Below are 19,777 nucleotides of genomic sequence, written 5' to 3' on the forward strand. Positions count from 1 at the left end.
CTGTCCCGAGCTCTCGGGAAAAGCCCCATCCCGTGCAGACAGGGGAGGTCTGTGATGGGAGCTTCCCTAACCGCTCCCCTCACAAATTCAGGATTATTTCTTCCAGTCACACTCTCCTGGTACGATCATAACCACTCCTTGCAGGCCTGGGTGGATTCAGGTGCGGCTGGAAATTTCATGGACTTTTCCCTGGCTAAGAAGCTCTGTATTCCCTATGAATCCCTTCCCTTTCCTCTGGCTGTTATTGCTCTGGATGGACGACCTTTGGGCCATGGAGAGATAACACATCAAACATTCCCTCTACGCCTTTCCATTTTTCAACACCAGGAGGAGATGGTTTTCCATCTCATTCAGTCTCCCAACTTCCCTGTAGTCCTTGGTCACCCCTGGCTTCTGCAGCATAATCCCCATATCGACTGGTCCACCAACACAGTCCTAGAATGGGGTCCCACTTGTCATGCCACCTGTATTTTTTCGAGTTCCCCTGACACCACTTCCAAGTCCCAAGAACTCCCTGATCTCTCTCGAGTTCCCTCTGTATATCACAATCTCCAGGAGGTCTTTAGAAAAGTAGGGCCACCACGTTACCCCCCCACCATCCCTACGATTGTGCTATTGACCTGCTCCCAGGCACTATACCTCCTAGAGGCCGTATCTTCTCTCTTTCTGCTCCTGAGTGGGCAGCCATGGACAGTTACATAAAGGAATCCCTTGCCGCAGGATTCATCTGGGTTTCCACCTCTCCCGCAGGTGCAGGATTTTTCTTTGTGGGCAAAAAAGATGGTGGGCTTCACCCATGTATTGATTACAGAGGCCTCAATAAGATCACTGTCTGGAACCGCTACCCATTACCTCTCATGTCCACTGCCTTTGAATTGCTTCAAGGAGCCTCTATCTTCACTAAACTCGACCTGAGCAACGCATACCACCTAGTGCACATAAGGCAAGGAGACTAATGGAAAACAGCATTTAACACCCCCACAGGGCATTATGAATACCAAGTTATGCCCTTCGGCTTTTACAAACGCCCCTGCTGTGTTTCAGGCATTGATCAATGATGTCCTTCGGGACATGCTCAACAAATTTGTGTTCGTTTACTTAGACAATATTCTTATCTTCTCAGGGTCCTTACACGAACACATTGGGCATGTTCAGAAGGTTCTCAGTCGCCTCCTGGATAATCATTTGTTCATCAAACCAGAGAAGTGTGAATTTCATGTGTCCACAGTGCAGTTCTTAGGATTCATCATCAGCCCGGGCAACATTCAAATGGATCCTAAGAAAGTCCAGGCCGTTACTGATTGGCCCACCCCCACCTCAGTGAAGGACATTCAACGGTTCCTAGGATTTGCTAATTTTTACTGCAAGTTTGTGTGCAGTTTTAGTGGTGTAGCAGCTCCTCTTATATCTATAACAAAGGGTAAAAGTTACAAATTCATTTGGAGTTCTGAGGCCGAGGATGCATTCCAAGACCTCAAGCACCGTTTCACCTCTGCCCCCATCCTGACTCTTCCTGAACCAGAAAGGCCTTTTAAGATCGAGGTGGATGCCTTGAATATGGGGGTGGGGGCTATTCTCTCTCAGCGAGGGGAGGACAACAAGCTGCACCCCTGTGCTTTCCTGTCACACCGTCTAACACCTGCTGAGAGAAACTATGATGTGGGAGACCGGGAACTTCTGGCCGTCAAGCTAGCACTTGAAGAATGGAGACATTGGCTTGAGGGAGCTCAACACCCATTTTTAGTCCTCACTGATCACAAAAATTTGGAGTATATCCAACAGGCTAAACGGCTTAATCCTCGCCAAGCTCGGTGGTCTCTGTTTTTCAACCGGTTTCAGTTTACTCTGTCCTATCACCCAGGCTCCAAGAATCTGAAACCTGACACTCTGTCTCGAGTCTACTCACCCACTAATTGTGAGGATTCCGTGAGGCCCATCATCCCTAGCTCTAAGGTTGTGGCTCCAGTCAGGTGGGAGATTGAAATCACAGTAAGAAGGACCCAAGCTCAAGAACATGACCCTGGGGGGGGGGCTGCTAACTGTTTGTTTGTCCCAAGCTCTGTCCGTTCTCAGGTCCTCCAGTGGGGTCACAGCTCCAGCCTTATCTGCCATCCTGGCTCTGCACAGACCCATGAGTTCCTCCTAAGAAAGTTTTGGTGGCCTACCATCAAGGAGGATGTCCGGGAATTTGTGGCTGCATGCCCAACATGTAACCAAGGAAAGGTGCCTCATCAATCTACCAAGGATTGCTCCATCCGCTCTCCATCCCTCGACGGCCATGGTCTCACCTCTCTATGGACTTTGTTACTGGCCTCCCGTCATCCCAAGGATTAATCATATATCCTTGTTATAGTTGACAGGTTCTCTAAGGCATGCAGATTTATCCCCTTGCCTAAGCTACCCTCTGCCAGGGAGACTGCAGAGATAAGTATTAACCATGTGTTCAAAGTCTTTGGAATTCCACAGGACATTGTCACAGATAGAGGTCCACAGTTCTCCTCTCGTTTCTGGCGTGCCTTCTGCCAATTACTAGGGACGTCGGCAAGTTTGTCTTCTGGCTACCACCCAGAGTCCAACGGCCAAACTGAGAGGTTGAACCAGGATCTAGAGACCACTCTGAGGTGTATGGCTGCGAATAATCCTAGCACCTGGGCATCCTTCATCATGTGGGCTGAGTATGCTCATAACACTCTTTGTTCATCTGTTACTGGGATGTCTCCATTTGAGTTCCAGTTTGGATTCATCCCCCCACTGTTCCCAGATCAAGAGCAGGAAGTTGGGGTTCCTTCGGCACGATTCTTTGTTCAGCGCTGCCACCTAACCTGGAGGAAGGCTCGGCATAAACTTCTCCAGGTGTCTCAGCAGTATCAGCGCCAGGCCAATCATCATCGCCGACCAGCACCTACCTTGCACCCGGGCCAACGGGTGTGGCTTTCGACAAAGAACCTGCCTTTGCCAGTGGAGTCCCGCAAACTGGCCCAGCGTTACATTGGCCCATTCCGTATTGCAAGGAAAGTAAACCCTGTTACTTACCATCTATACTTGCCCAGGTCTCTAAGAATTCATCCCAATTTCCATGTTTCCTTGTTAAAGCCTATTGTATCTTCTCCTTTTGTTCCTGCAGTCAAACCTCCCCTCCGCCTCGCATTATCGGAGGTCAGCCAGCCTACACGGTCCATCGGATTCTGGACTCTCGACGAGTACGGAGGTCTCTTCAGTATCTGGTGGACTGGGCAGGCTACGGTCCGGAGGAGCGCTCCTGGGTTCCTTCCCGGGACATCCTGGACCCGGAGTTAATCAGGGAGTTTCATGCCTGTTGCCCTGATCGTCCTGGAAGAAACGTCAGGAGCCGTTCCTAGAGGAAGGGGTCCTGTTAGGTTTATGGACTAGTTTTGGCCACTAGAGGCCCTCATTGTGTTTCATTTCAGTTTCCAGCCATTGTATTATTATTGTCCTCACCTGTGCCTAATTTTCTGTGAGTGTATTTAAGTTGCTCTGTTCCTCTGTTCTATGCTCAGTGTATGATATGTTGAGACCAACCTCTCCAGTCTTTTGGTAAATCCCTCTTGTGATTTGTCTCTGGATATTTTTGCTCTGTTTGATTTTGTGACTTTTGCCAAATTACAAATTATTTCCCTTTTTTCCAGATTTTTTATGTACCTTTTTGGGAACATTAATTTCCCCTTTGAGGTTCTAAACCCTCTTTTGCTTTTTTGTATTGACTCCTTGGAACTATTTGGAGTTTCTATTTTGGAATTACTTTATAATTTTTTCTATTGACTCTTGGCATGTTTTGAAGTTTCAGTTTGGAATTACTTTATGGATTGTTCTGGAGTTACTTTCTGGACTAATTAAAAAGACATTTAGTGTATTCCCTGACTGAGCTCTCATTTCTCATTTTATGACTTCATATTAATTGAGAGACTACTTGGAATATACATATATGTAAAAAAAAAAAAAAAAAAAAAAACCCAAAGAAATTGTTACCAGTTATAGAACCTAAAATATACACTTTCCATTGTACCTTCATATAAAGTTTGACGCAAAACCTTGATGTTTATAAAAAATTAAAATAATCCATACATCAACTACCAAATTATAGAGCAATTCTGCACCTCACCTTCACCCATATTATCATCTGCATCACACATCTTTTTACCAAACACAACATGGCTTCAAATGCATTTATTGTGGCTTATCACTGAATATTTTACTGCTGTGAATTGGTATGCATTTTTTTCAAAGACCATTGGAAGTCACAGAAAGCGCTGTTGTTTTCATTCCTTTTACGTTTTCTGATTTGAGTTGTTCTGCACTCAGAGGTACAAACACAAGTGGGGGATGAGGAATGTATGCTGTGTTGAGGCATCATGGGATATGATGGAAGAAGGGGGTTGTTTAGAGAGCAGCGGTGGACTCGCTCTAGAGAAGTGCAGCTGTCCTCTCCTAACATCACTCAGCCCAGTGTCCCAACATGCATTTTCACTGTCACTGCAGGTCCATTGCTATTTTCCTATCTCCAGCAAATGTGTCTGATGCAGTAGCTGTGGGAATTTGGAGCTTTGCACTCAGGCAGACCATGTTCAGCAAAGCTTATATGGGGATTTGATTTGTTTTTAGTGTTAAAGGGTGGAGTCAATGAAATTAAAACATTTTTGTGTGTTTTTTTTAGTCCATTAGAAACTTTGAATAGAAATTTTCTCAGTGTATATGAGACTAACACAGGTTTTTGGGTAGGTTTTTTCTTTATATACATATATATATATATATGAAATTGATTATTGATAATGCTCGCTTAAACAAATGTATTTGCAAATTTTGCTTTGTTTAACCTATATGACTTAAAATAAAAATATTAGGGATTGTGGTTGCGTAAAAATATAAATTCCCCAATTAATTGCGATCTTCATTTGAACGATCTCGATATCTATTCTTAAAATCCTAAGATCAGTCTTTTAATAGGCAAAGTTTAGCACCGAGATCCTTTCACTGTGTGTTGAGAGTTTGGTTTGACTCGTTTCATGTAATGGGTGTTCAAAGATGATATCTATAAAATCCATTTGTCATTGATAATGTCTCTTTAAATATTGTTGATCAAAAAAACAAAACAAAAAAAGTTTTCTAATAAAGAAAACATGTTGATATATGCTCACAAAAACAAACGCTGAACAGCCTTTAGTCTTAAAGAGACAGTACCATTTTAGCACTGGTTCTACATTCCCATGTAAATACTTTTAAACAGTACAAATTATGCATGTAAACAATAAACATTTGAAACATTTAAAAGATCCCCTGTACAGTATAATTAAACAGCATTAGCAATAGTTTCACAACTTATATGGCTTGTTTTTTTTTTTTGTTGTTGTTGTTAATGAATAAACATCATAAGCAGCAACTTTCATGATAACGTTAAATATATTTAGCCTTTGGTAAATGTCTTTGTTTTTCTGCCAATGAAGGGATACTTGAGACCTACTAATAGTGCTGTGGGGGCAAGGCCACAAGGGGGTACAACTGGTACAACTGGGCCTGGGCTTGAGGGGGGCCCGGAGTAGAGGGGGATCCATGGAAAGCCTATTCCATATTGTATAACGCATCTAAACGTGTTCAGAGGGAAACGCGGATATAAACACCAAGATAGCGCACAACCGCGAAATCCATCTGGGTAGCATGGTTGATGTGGTTGATTGGGGGACATTGATGTGATTACTGTCCGCACTGGACTGGAGGGGGGCCCGCTGAATGCCTTTTGTACTGGGCCCAAGAATTCCTAACTGCAGCCCTGTGTGGGGGTACTTACGGCATAAAAGTTTGAAATAAAACTGTGCTAGTGTACTCCTAAAACGTTAGCAGATATGTATTTAAAATTTTACAATTTTTGTCCAATGAAATGCTCTATATAATGAGAATGTCCCTCTGCTTGTAACCGACCAGCAAGTCTTAAATTATGGTTCATGGCTGTGACGTAAACTAAAGACTACTGGCAATTTAAAAATAAAAGGACGAGCCCTTCGATATGTCCCACCCAAACTTCTTGTTTCAATAGGAAATAAGTCAACACAGGAAGGAAAACTGCGCTCACCTAGCAATATCATGGGGTTTTTATGGGATTGTTGAAGGGATTGGGTTGATAGAGGTGAGGAGGTCTCAGACACAAACGTATTATCTTAAAGCGTAGAAATTCATTGATACTCAGTGTTAATCTCGTCAATGAAATCACTGACGCAAATGCAGTATTATTATATTTTCGTCAACATGATGCATGTTGTATTCATTATTGTTGACGAAATCAAAAAACCCTTCATCAACGATAATGAATATGATATGCATAATGACGATAATCAGACGATTTTATTGAAGCCTACTGTTGATGAAAATATGAAGCGAGAAAATAATACTGCACGATATAAACAGAAGAAGAAACAGCTAGAGAAACATCTGTTTATAGAAAAAAGATATTCAATATGGATGTATCTAACCTAGTAATACAGTGGGTTGAGGATTTTCCTGCTTGAGCTGCATGAGTTGAGCACCGGCAAAATGAACCACTTTAAAACAGGTTAATTACCTCACTCAAATGAATCCTGTTAATTCATGTGATTAATCACTGTATCCACAACATATCCGCACAGACAATGAAGCAAATGTACAGGTGAACTTGAAATAAATTACGCTCTAGTCATAATATGTGTAACTTGTGTTGCCAACATTGCAATGTGAATATGCAGTTTCCGTAAAAAATGCTACACGCAATGCAATATTCTAAACAGGCTAAACACAGAAAATTAATGACAGTCTCTAAAGCATGAAGAATTCAGAATAATATTTTAATAGTAATATTGACTAATTGTATAGAAAGACTAAAACTATAAATGAAACAAAAAAATTGGTAAAAATTAACACTGCTGATCCTCTTTGTCATTGGAAATAGGACACAATTTTATTGGGAAAATTATGCGCAGACAATGAGAATGTGTTTAGAATTAATCATGACTTAACTTGGGTAATGGCACTGCATAAAAATGGCATGGGTCTCCAACTACTGTATATTATTTAGAGGAACATTCCAGTAAACAATGTTTATGCCTGCTGGTTCAAAGCTGTTCTGGTAAATCAACATCAAATTGTTTCTTCAAGCCATATTAGAGTTAACACACTTTAAAAATCCTGGCACCTGAGGTGATGCCCACTGCTGGAATAATGATTCGCACAGTAACCTGTTAAACACAACACAGCAGTGCAGTCTGTATTTGTGTATCTGTATGCACATTTTTGGACAGGTTTTCATGTTGTCATTGCTAGCTTTAGCTAACTTTCTATGTTTTAAATCATTCTTCTTCCCTTCAATACCAATTGCATGAAATTATTAGAATGTTTGTCTGTCTGTCTAATCTAACATTGCAATAGTAAAAGGGTTAGTGCAGGGTTTCATTATTCTTTTACTAATCCATTACTAATCTGTTGTTTGTTCTCGAGTAACAATGAATATTTATACACCACTTCTCCAGAATGCTTAAGCACATTGATTAATGTATGTAGATCAATACAGACATCGGGGTCGTGAAGCCCCCTAGTGGTGACCTGTCAGTTTTTACTGCATTTATTTACAGCATTCCTCTCTCTAGGTTTACTTGAGTTGATGTTTAAAACCTAAATATAATTTAATTATAATTTAATATAATTATGATGTAAGTACAGAAAACAGATTTTATAACAGTGTGTAAATGTGAACAGTATCCTGTTGAATGCTGAGGATGGCTGCTCTTATAATAGGCAGCAAAGCCCAGAGGCTCATGCAGTTTATAGTTGCTTTAGAATATCTGTTGATTTGTATTGAAGAACTGAGTGTAGTGGTAATTTCCTCACAAAGAGTTGGTACAGTCTGCATCAGCGGATGTAAAGAGACCTGAAACTGCTTATGATGGACAGATTTTAGTAGTAATGTCTGACTGATAGATCTGTGCTTGCTGCATTGCTTTGCTCTCATTAAAAGAGTTTATAGCTTTGCTTGTCAAAGCTCAGCACTGGATACATTTGTGTGAAACTAATCAATTGTAATTGCTTTGCATATGCTAAAATATCTTAATGTAATTTTGCCCATAAGCATGATGTTATATGAAATGTGCATTTATCGTAATGTCCTTGATACTCTTGCAGTTCTCTGGGTTTATATAAGGGATGGGCATTTTGAGTAATTTTGTAGTCAAGTACTCAAACAAATGAGAAAACGAGTAATTGATTACTTGAAATTTAGAATTTAAGTTTAACCTTGAAACTTTGAACCTGCATTAAAATGAGCACTATGCATAAACAACAACATCTAGATTCAAAAATTACGACAACAACAAAAAAACAATGCATTAGGTTTCATGAACTAACATTGAACAATATATTTTTTACAGAATTTATTAATATTTGTTGATGTTAGTTAATGAAAATACAATTGTTCATTGTTAGTTTAATTTAGTTCATAGTGCATTAACTAATGTTAACATATACAACTTTTGATTTTTTAAAATGTGTTATTATACACTACCGGTCAAAAGTTTTGAAACACTTCATTCTTTATTATAATTTTTTTTTTTTTTTTTTTACACATTTTAGAATAATAGTAAAGTCATCAAAACTATGGAATAACATAAGTGGAACTATGGGAATTATGTTGTGACAAAATCCAAAATAAATCAAAACTGTGTTATATTTTAGCATCTTCAAAGTAGTCACCCTTTGCCTAGAATTTGCAGACATGTACTCTTGATATTTTCTCAACCAGCTTCTTGAGGTATCACCCTGGGTTGCTTTTTAAACAGTATTGAAGGAGTTCCCATCTATGTTGGGCACTTATTGGCTGCTTTTCTTTATTATTTGGTCCAAGTCATCAATTTCAAAAACTTTTTTTTTTTTTTTACATTTTTGTTTTATAATGAAATAAATTAATATGGTGGCACAATTATATTTTTGTCTACAAAACTAATTTCAAACATTTAAGCATATGCCTTCAGATCAAAATATTTTTAAGATCATGAGAAACATTTCAGTTAAGTGTTTCAAAACTTTTGACTGGTAGTGTATGTTAAAATGAACATTAACTAGATTAGTAAGTGCTGTAAAAGTATTGTTTATTTAGTTCATGTTAACTAATATGGTTTACTAAAGTTAACAAATAGAACCTTATTGTAAACTGTTACCAATCATTTGCACTCTCACATAGAAATATACATTCCAAGTCTTTTAAAGGAATACAGTCTTTTTAAATAATGACAGAATTTTCTTTTTGGGTGAACTAAAGGGGGGGAGGCTCTTTTCAGCTTATTGCGACCCATTCGGCCCGTTTCACGGCAGACCCGGTTCTCCCGATGGCCAGTCCGCCCCTGATCAGCCCCAAAGTGCGTCGGCCCACCGGGAAAATGCCCGGTATGCAAGATTACCAATCTAGCCCTGGCGCCAACCAATGCACTGAGTTGTTACGGCAACATTAAGGTGAGAGAAACAGATTCATTGTTGCCCAGGGCAGGCAAAGGCACTTTGCAGTATTCGAGTAGTGTTTTTACTAGTTAGAGAAGTTCAAGCAAATCATTTCACTCGGCAGCCATCTTGGTAACATCCCCGGAGTACTCCTCATACATGAATGGGTAAAATCTAAGTCTCCAAGATTACATTTCTATAATAAAATTATTTCAAATCACACCATTCAAATCAGACAACATAAATGTTATAAACTGTATTTCTTTAACTCAAATCACACACCAAAAATTTACTTTTCAGGCTGGTCCAGCTAATGTGCATCAACCTTTTAGAGTAAACTAACAGGCAATGATTCTATCAAAAAGGCGATTGTCTTTTTATAACTGATAGGTGGGGATTTTCCATGCTGGTCTAGGCTGGTTTATGCTGGTTAGTGCTAGTTTGGTGCTAGATTTGCTGGTAGACGAGCAACCTACCTAGTGAAACTATGAAGCTATGAAGTTTTTTTCTGGCAATGCTGGTTATATAAAACACAACATATGCTGGCAACATTTGCTTTATTTCCAACAGCTGCCATATTGAGCATTGTGATTTGTCCCATTAATTTTTGTACTTGTGGGCCGTCTTTGATACAACCCTCTGGCATTTCATGTATTGTTATGAGCGCAAGGGTGTGTGAAGGTGCCATTATGAGGGTCAGTGATTGAGGTCATTGATATGTAGTATTTCCAGCAGAATCCTGGCATAACTTTTACCTGCAGAAGGTAATGAGGTGTGTCTCTGTTTCCTCTCACAGCCTGAGGAGCTGACAGACATTCTGGAGATCAGCAATATTGTCTTCACTAGCATGTTTGTCCTAGAAATGCTCTTCAAACTGCTGGCCTTTGGCATCTTCGGCTACATCAGGAATCCATACAACATCTTTGATGGGATTATTGTAGTCATAAGGTAAGATCTGTTTAGAAGGACATGTTTGTTTCTGTCACACTCTCAAGCTATTGTGGAAGAGAAGACAGTGGTGAATTCTAGCAGTGTTTTTCTGCAATCATGATTAAATTGTACTCCTAACAGTTAATATAAATATAGACATTTAAACTAAAGGATATTGGCTACTTATAAAAAATAAAAAAAAAGGATAAGTCCTTCGCTATGCCCTGTCCAAGCTAACTGTTTCAATAAGAAATATGTCAACACAGGAAAGTCAACTGCACTCTTCAAGCAATTTCATGGGGTCTTTAATATTTATATTGTATTTTAAGTGCATATAAGTGTTAATGTTGAATTTTGAACTGGATCTGAGAACATCAAACATGATTTTGTTGGGCATGTGTGTGTCCTTGACAGTGTGTGGGAGATCATAGGACAGGCAGATGGAGGTCTTTCAGTGCTGAGGACGTTTCGACTCCTGCGTGTACTCAAACTGGTGCGCTTCCTCCCTGCACTGCGCAGACAGCTGGTGGTCCTCATGAAGACTATGGACAATGTGGCGACATTCTGCATGCTGCTCATGCTCTTCATCTTCACTTTCAGGTGCTGACCACACCCACAACTCATTCAACCAATTAGGTCCAAGCCTGGTGCCCAGTGCCATCAAGATTGTAATCTTCATAGTTGGTTTTAGAAATTAATTAAGTGGTTAGATTAAACAAACTGATGTGAATTTTCATAGTGGTGAAAAATATTGGATTATGCAATTTCATGAAAATTAACAGTTTCTGTTAAAGAATTATGTTCAAGATCAGAGCTTGTAGAGTATTATGCACTTACATATTTCTGCATTTAATTGTTATGTTATTGTTAATACAGCATTCTTGGAATGCATCTGTTTGGATGCAAATTCAGCCTAAAAATGGAGAATGGAGACACGATTCCAGACAGGAAAAACTTTGACTCCCTGCTGTGGGCCATTGTCACTGTGTTTCAGGTCTGAACAGATACTGTGCTGCTTTCTTTTGACATAGTAGTTACAATTTACAGAGTAGAAAAAAAGAAAAGCAATTTTTCATTTTTTTACACATTTTAAACAGGACATATTACATTTTAAAATGTGAAGAATGGAAAGTGTGCTGCCAATAACTGCTTAAGTTAGATTTAACTTAACAAATGGTTTTCACATCCTTCACAACTTTTGTATACATTTAGGGTTAAACATAAAAATATAACATAAATGATAATTCTATGTGTAAATCTGACTCCAGTGGTTAAATCCATATCTTCAGAAGTGATATGATAAGTGTGGGTGAGAAATAGATCAATATTTAACGGTGCACTCATTAGGTTAATTTTTTCCTCATTAAAAAAGTTTAACTCCTAATGACATGAATTTTTATTTTGCAATATATGTACCACTCACATTAAAATGAAGACAGGAGTCATATCAATAATCTTATAAAAGCTGTTTTATTCTACATGGAGAGGGTCCACACATGGGGGCTGCCATGTTAGAATCACATGACCAGCCGAATACTAATCACTTAATCTCAGTAACCATCCTGTTAACCGTCCTGACACTGTCACTCATTGATTAAAGTAATCATGGCTGACTGTGAATACTACATTTCTACAATGGCATCTGAACTTCAAAACTATTTACAGTTAATTAGTGCACCTTTAAGTCCTTTTTTACGATCAATCTCCACTTTCACTTTATTATTTTTTTGTTTTTGGCAATTTGCATTCTTTGTGCATATTGCCACCTACTGTGCAGGGAGGAGAATTTATAGTAAAAAAGAACTTAAATATTGATTATTTCTCAACCTGTAACTACATATTTACCTGTACTTTTAAATTTAACATTTATATTTAAAATTTAGAGCTATATTTAATTGCTAATTTACTGTATATTTCCCCTTAAATGTATATAAAAACTATATTTACTGTGTATTTAGGATGTATATTTAGATTTAGCATTTTTAAATATTAATTTAAGCCTTTCATTTTTTTAAAGTGTCATTTGAAACAACAACTTTTTATTTAGCTAAATCTGGCAACATTAGAGAGTTTTTTGCAGCTCAGTTAGTTCTAAAATTTTCATCATGGTAGTGAAAGCCTTTGTTTTAATCAATGAACACGTTTAAAGTTTCAAGGACATACAGCATCAGTTAATGTATATAGGAACACACTTACACAAAACACTACTCTATTACATATTTCATTTATATATCTTTTTTTCCCTCCTGATTATACCTTTATGCAGCTGTTCTCTACCCTCTTCTGTTTCTCAGATAAATGGTTTGTGTTTCAGATTCTGACTCAGGAGGACTGGAATGTGGTTCTCTATAATGGAATGGCTTCCACCACACCATGGGCTGCTCTTTATTTTGTGGCTCTGATGACTTTTGGAAATTATGTGCTCTTTAACCTGCTGGTGGCCATCTTAGTGGAGGGGTTTCAGGCAGAGGTAATGAGAAATTTACTCTTTCAGTTGGCTCAATTTCAGCAATTTTAGGGACAAATTTTCTGCAGAGTTAAGCCACTTTAGTGTCCAGTATTCCAGCACAAAAACCTGCATCATATTCAACCATTGTCCGGTTTAACTAGGCATCAAATGCACTGAAATACCAGTGCAACATGAGTATTTAAATTAAGTCAGCACAAACACACCTTCTATCTGTGTAAATTAGGCTTGGTATATATTGCACTTTTTTCACAAAACTGAGTGCTTTTTGCATGTTGCTTTTAATTAAAGCAGCATTTTATTATAAGAAGATGTTTATGTACATTTCATATGGACCATAGCAGCAGAAATTTACTAAAAAAAACTGTATGTCCAGACGTGCTGTGTAGTAAAGCACACTTTAGGCATTTTAAAGAGCTGATTCAGATTGCAGTGATGCAGCTATATCATAAAAAGGAAGTTTGTACATTTGTCTTATTCCTTAAGGATGCAGATTTGTGCACAAACTAAGAAGTTTCCTTTACTAGTCTGGGGAATTAAAGTGCAATGCTGATACTGTACTGCAGTCTTAGGCTCATCTGTCATGCTGGGGGAATTGTGAATTGGTTATGAGTAGGCGTAAACCTGGTAAGGCTAAAACAAACACTAACTTAACACAGCCCTAATAGCTAGATGGGTTTAAAAGTCGTAACAGTCATACTGATAGCAGGGGCACCTTGGCTGTCTGTATGAACAGCAGGCACAAGCTGAGTGAACGGCAGTTTGCTGTTGATGCCAGAGGCCTGCACCCTTGGAGAGAGTGACTTGTGTTCTGTTTGGCTTCACTGCACTCTGAATAACACTTTAGTAGGCAGAGCATTTATTGAAACACTGCAAGCTGTCCACAAAAATCTCTTGCACTTTGCAGGGGGATGCTAACAGGTCAGATGCGGATGAGGAAAAGAGGTCGTTGAATTTTGAAGAGGAGGAGAAGTTGGGGGAATTACGAGCTACAGGTCACTTCCATTTTATGCATTATAAAATGTTCTTAAATCATGAAAAGTGAAATGACTTTCATGCGTGAGTGTGCACATGCAATTTTTACACTACATATATTTCTTCTAATCATAACATGCTCTTTCAATAGACCCTAGTAAAGAAGGCAATGGTCCTCCAGAGCCACATTAAAGTCAAAAGCATATATATATATATATATATATCACATATATGAATCTACAGGGGGAAAAAATTCAATTTTTAAATGTTTTTCTGCCATTTACTTTCACTACTGTATGTCTTGCTTGGCAAATCTTTTAATTTTATTTATTTGATGAATAGTGATGGCTCTCATGGAATAACCCATGGTTTTCATTTCCATCAATAGAGTTGAAGATGTACTCTCTGATGATGTCAGCCAATGGCCATGTGGATCCTCGAGGCACTTTGTCACCACCAATCATCATGCACACAGCTGCCACACCCATGCCCACTCCGAAGAGCTCTCTTGGCCCAGAATCAGTGTTTGGTTTGGCCGAGTCGAGGCGGGGCAGTGGGGTCTCAATAGATTTAAATGCCTTTGATCAGAAATCCTTGGTAAGAAAAAACTAAGGTACCCTAAATAATCAATGTATCAACCTTTGTTCATTACAGTGAAATTGTACATATGGATCAATCAAGCATAGTTGTGAAAAGACAATGGTCACACTATTCATTACAATAGGCATAGTGGTTATGCTCAGGGCTGGTAACCAGAAAGTTGCTAAGAAAGAACCATATTTCATACTCATTGTGCCTTTGAGTAAAGCACTTTAACATAAGTGTACATAAGTGTACTACAAGTCACTTTGGATAATAGGGTCTGCTTAATGACTACTCACTTACTGTATTTACTTAAGTAGACTTAAAGGTGCAGTATGTAAGATTCAGAAACCCTTGTTATTAATGAGACCTGTGGCTGTTAAGTGAACTGCAGCCAGCTACCTGTTGCTCATGCTTGTGCTCGTGCACACACTCCATAGGGATGCGAGTGAGCGAGCATCGGCCAAAACAATGACGTAACGTACAAAGAAACTGAACGTGATTCACTGGCATCATGCTGACAGATGAGGTAGCATAATTAAAATTACACAGTTATGATTGTTTTACTACAAACTTTGAGACTAAATTAAAACTACTTATCAGCTAACATAGCATACTGATACACACATATAGCTACATACTATCGAATTATACCAGACAGTTTACTGTAGCACTGCACTGTTATGTTGTACTATTGTCTGTTTTATATGTCATATGTTGTACTACGATCAAGAAACCAGCGTATTTACTTAAATTTATCCTGTATACCTGACTTTTAGTATAAAGAGAAGATTGCTGAAATTATTTGAAAGTTACGAAGCAAGGTAGCTTGCAATTTGTCAGCATTAGCAGGCAAGATCAAGTAAGCTAAAATTACACAGATCAATCCTTGTGGCACTATATTTCATATGCTTCGCATTTATGTAAGCTTACCTGTCCAATAAGAAGAACAGCAATTCAGGGTCTGTTTTGATCCCCAAAACCGAACGAAGTTCCCTCCAGGAATCAAATGCCCTGCCGATGTTCACTCTAGTTTTTTGCGATTACGATCATGATCACGTTCCCACTTAGCCAGATGGGATTCAGTAGATAAATGTTTTTTTTTTTTTTTTTTTTTTTTTTGGCTTACCCGGAGTTTGTGTAGGAGTCGGTGTTGTCCTGGGAGCCGGATGTTTGCTGTATTCCATCTCTAAGATAACATTACCTAGTGTTGCATTTTGTTGTTGCTGTTGAATAGTGGTTGAGAAGCACTGAGGCAAGGCTCTCAGGAGTGCGCATAAACGTCACATCCTTTGGATTTTCCCAGCAAAGACCCATTCCCTTCACAAGAAAATCAGTCTACAGGTTTTAATAGTTAACCTAGGAAGTCCAGGAAGGGCTCATTTTTTAAGTTGTGTTACAAGCCATAAAATGCCTGTATGTATAAAATACAATTTAATGATAGCAAATAAGACGTGCACAACATTGTTTAAATTATACACTTGTTTTACTCAATAATTACTCAAAATTCACAAAAAAATTTTTGAAAAAAGAAAGTGCACATTATCTGTTGATAAAGCTGTCAGTAGATTTTGGAACTGATGCTAGGTTTTACACTTTTGATAATTGGCCAATCTTTCACAGTTAGTGGCCATTACAGATAATCTCAAAATGGTACAAATATCGATCTATCACTAATAGTAACTAGATAAAGTTAAGGAAAGTTTGTTGAGACAAACTTTGATTTCGGCTTGACAAAGCCTTATCTGGAAGACAAACAGACATATAAATAGATACATAAATAGAATAGGACTGTGCCGAGTTTGGTGAATATAGCTTAAAAGCTGTAGGTTGAGTTACAGTCAAAAATGTTGGTCTTGGTTTAGGGTTTCTGAGGAAAACAAAACCCTTAAGGCTTGGTCATGTTTACCTTTGCACTACGAAATTCAGTAAGTGAGGAAGGCATGAGCGGATGTTAATTGAGTGTGACACACACAAAAACGACTTGCCTAATTTTTGTTTTATGTCAATTCATGAATATTCAGTGTAGCTAAGTATGAACAAAATCCCTTTCAAGGTAAGTCAGTCCACTCAGCGGCCATTTTTGAAACCCAGGCAACTACTTTTTTATGTAAACAAGCATCATAAAAGTACAGCCCCTATCTGCTTAAATGAGGAAAGACCGAAATCTCCAAAATGGTTGGTCAAAATTATGATCAAAGAACATAATTAAAATCAGCAGTAAAATCTGACAACAATGATATCATGTATTGTGCTTCTTTAGTGCAGATTACAGTAAAAACGCTATTTATCAGGCTGGTCCAGCTAAAGCACATGCGCATTCTTGAGTTGACCAACAGATACTTTTGATACTGTCTGTATCTAAAAGGTGATTGGCTCTTTTACCTGTAATGCAGGACTTTCTCAAGTACTCTGTCTCAGGCTAAATAGTATCTGGTACGAAGCACTGCCCACACTGAGGTCACTGCCAAGCCAAGCCATTCAATGCCAAAATGTCAAACACCATAAAAAAAATTGCATAGGGAATTTTTTCACCGCTGAAAGTACATCAGATTAAATTTCTGATCTCGTGCATTCCCATTGAGATGACTGTATGTATTAGGCCAACATAATTAGCTATTAACTTGTAATATGTGTAATGGATACTATGTAATGTTGTGTTACTAAGAAAACATATTTTCTTTTACTATCAAGTCAAGCCCAAGAAAATCTCCCTGCCACCCCCGTGGCACAGGAAGTAACTGGGGTAGCCGCAGGTCGAGTTGGAACAGTTTAGGACGAGCGCCGAGTTTGAAAAGAAAGGACACATCTGGAGAAAGAGAGTCTCTGCTGTCTGGGGAGGGTAAGGGCAGCTTTGAGGATGACGACTCGGAAGGCGAGAAAATGGGCAATAGCAGTGGGGGCTTATTGCAGCATCCCAGCTCTCTAGATATCCCAGAGCTGCATCAGGGCCTCGGCGTGAGCCCATTAGGAGAGTACCATGACTGCAATGGAAGAACCCTACACCTGCCCACTGACCTTCCCACCACCCTGGGCAAAGAAGACTCCATCACAGAGGAGGATTTAGATGATGTAAGTTATGGCACCAAAGAATCACAACTACATACACGCACATTGCTGTTGAGTTTTTTTTTTTTTTTACAGTGAGGCAGGGCTAATGCCTTGTTTTTCAAAAAATGCCTTCCCAGGGGACTGTCTTGCGAAGAGACTAATTGTCATGCTGTAATTGATTCAGCCTGGTGGTTTGAAGGAAATAATTGTTTTACTTGGTGGGTGGAAAGTGACCTCTTTGGTATCAGTGTGATGCTATCTGAGCACACAAGAGGCTTTGTCTTGAAACTGAGTTTCAAGTGCTCGGAAATGACTAGAAAAGGCAGGCCTTACATGAGTAAGGGCCTTAGAAAGGTTTGCACTTGGATTAGAAGGTTAAAGGCACAAATGATTTGTCAAGCTATTATAAGCCATATTCAGTGTAATTTTGTGTTCTTATTAAAGGGATAGTTCACCCAAAAATTTCAATTCTCTAATCATTTATTTACCCTCATGCCATCCCAGGATGAAGATTTTTAGAAGAATATCTTAGCTCTGTAGCTCCATACAGTGCAAGTGAATGGTGTCCAGAACTTTGAAGGTCCAAAAATTACATAAGGGCAACATAAACGTAATCCATACAACTCCAGTGGTTTAATCAATGTCTTTAGAAGCGATATATTAGGTGTAGGGTGAGAAACAGTTACATTTTTAAGTCCTTTTTTACTATAAGTCTCCACTTTCACTTTCAGAATGTGAATATTGATCTGTTTCTTACCAGATCAATATTCATGAGGGTGAGTAAATGATGAGAACATTTTCATTTTTGGATGAACTATTCCTTTAAGCAGTTCCTGGAATGATTGCAATAAAAATAAAGTACATTGATTTAAAAAAAAAAAAAAAAAAGAAGATGCCCCACACACTGCTGAAACTTGCAGAGAATACTTAATATTTATTCGCACTACAACATTATGTGTCTTTAAGTCTTTTAAAGTTGCCTTTTAATCATTTAAATGCTGTATTTATCATATACCATTACCCTAGTGCTTTGAAAATGAGGTTTTTATCTACCCAAAACACTGTAAACATCTGACAGTTCTGTAGAAGTTAGTTGCTAAAGCTGTATTAAGTAGCTGTCGACACTTTTCCTGTTCTCTTTTCTGAGTTCTTTTTTGTGTATTACAGAGCTTCTGTGTCCGTCTGAAGAGAACAATTGAAGCTTATAAACCTAAGTGGTGTAAAGATCATGAAGATTGGTCACTTTATCTATTTTCTCCTCAGAACAAGTAAGTATTTCCCATCTCTTAGCATCTACTGACCAGTGTGTCCTTTCAAAGTTAACTTTTGTAAATGTTATACGATTTCTCTAGGTTTCGGGTGATGTGTCAAAGATTAATTTCTCACAAGATTTTTGATCATGTGGTCTTGGTATTCATCTTCCTGAATTGTATCACCATTGCTATTGAGAGGCCCCATATTCAGCCATCTGTAAGTGACTTGCCTGAAAAAGGAAACTTGTCTTTAAAGGGATAGTTGACCTAAAAATAAAAAATTCTGTCATAATTCACTCACCCGTTCACAGTCTGTGAGGGACAGTCAATAGGTGAACTATTCCTTTAATACTAATTTTTTAATCCAGTATTTGCTATGGCCATGCTTAAACAGAATGTATGATTTGGTTAACACCTTATTGTCTTTCATTTCAGGAGCGGGTGTTTCTCAGTATCTCCAATTACGTTTTCACTGTGATCTTTGTTGCTGAAATGACTGTGAAGGTATTGATGATGTAGTCTTTTATAGATATGTAAAGAGCATTAATTAACTAAAGCAATCTCACAGACTTGATATGGCTTGTCTTAAAGGTTGTGGCTCTTGGCTTCTGCTCTGGGAAGTACAGTTACCTGCAGAGCACCTGGAATGTTCTGGATGGAGTTCTAGTCTTCGTCTCTCTCATTGATATTCTGGTCTCTCTGGCTTCCAGAAGTGAAAACAGAATCTTTGGTATCCTGAGGGTTCTTCGCCTGCTAAGAACCCTTCGGCCTCTCAGGTCAGCAAACAAGAGTTGCAACCCTCAGTTAGGGGCTTGTCTCACTGAGCAGCAACCAATCAGTGAAATCCATTTCCCCAGTTAAGGAATTAATACAAGGTTAATTATGTGGTTGCATTAATTATAGACTACACACTGAAAGCATGTTCTCTCTTACCTATTCGACTAAAGCTTTTCAAAATGAAGTCTATTATCCTTGAATGTATTTTAGTGGCAGATAAAGCAGCAGTTTATCAATCTTAAAGGTCACTCAGACAATTTTGCCGTTACAGTAATGT

At 38.6% G+C, this 19,777-nt stretch overlaps 1 protein-coding gene across 1 annotated transcript in view; it reads left to right on the forward strand.

Moving 5' to 3' along the window:
* Positions 1-19,777, forward strand: part of cacna1ha (calcium channel, voltage-dependent, T type, alpha 1H subunit a) — a 105,896-nt gene that overhangs the window by 67,015 nt on the left and 19,104 nt on the right. Inside the window, exons 9-19 of the mRNA XM_051715927.1 lie at positions 10,262-10,413; positions 10,810-10,995; positions 11,272-11,389; positions 12,710-12,865; positions 13,770-13,857; positions 14,226-14,434; positions 17,114-17,491; positions 18,638-18,738; positions 18,823-18,940; positions 19,159-19,227; positions 19,315-19,499. Of these exons, the coding sequence (XP_051571887.1) occupies positions 10,262-10,413; positions 10,810-10,995; positions 11,272-11,389; positions 12,710-12,865; positions 13,770-13,857; positions 14,226-14,434; positions 17,114-17,491; positions 18,638-18,738; positions 18,823-18,940; positions 19,159-19,227; positions 19,315-19,499 (1,760 nt within the window). The remainder of the gene's footprint in view (positions 1-10,261; positions 10,414-10,809; positions 10,996-11,271; positions 11,390-12,709; positions 12,866-13,769; positions 13,858-14,225; positions 14,435-17,113; positions 17,492-18,637; positions 18,739-18,822; positions 18,941-19,158; positions 19,228-19,314; positions 19,500-19,777) is intronic.

This window comes from Myxocyprinus asiaticus, chromosome 14, assembly GCF_019703515.2.
Source record: "Myxocyprinus asiaticus isolate MX2 ecotype Aquarium Trade chromosome 14, UBuf_Myxa_2, whole genome shotgun sequence".
In the NCBI taxonomy this organism is placed as follows: Eukaryota; Metazoa; Chordata; class Actinopteri; order Cypriniformes; family Catostomidae; genus Myxocyprinus; species Myxocyprinus asiaticus.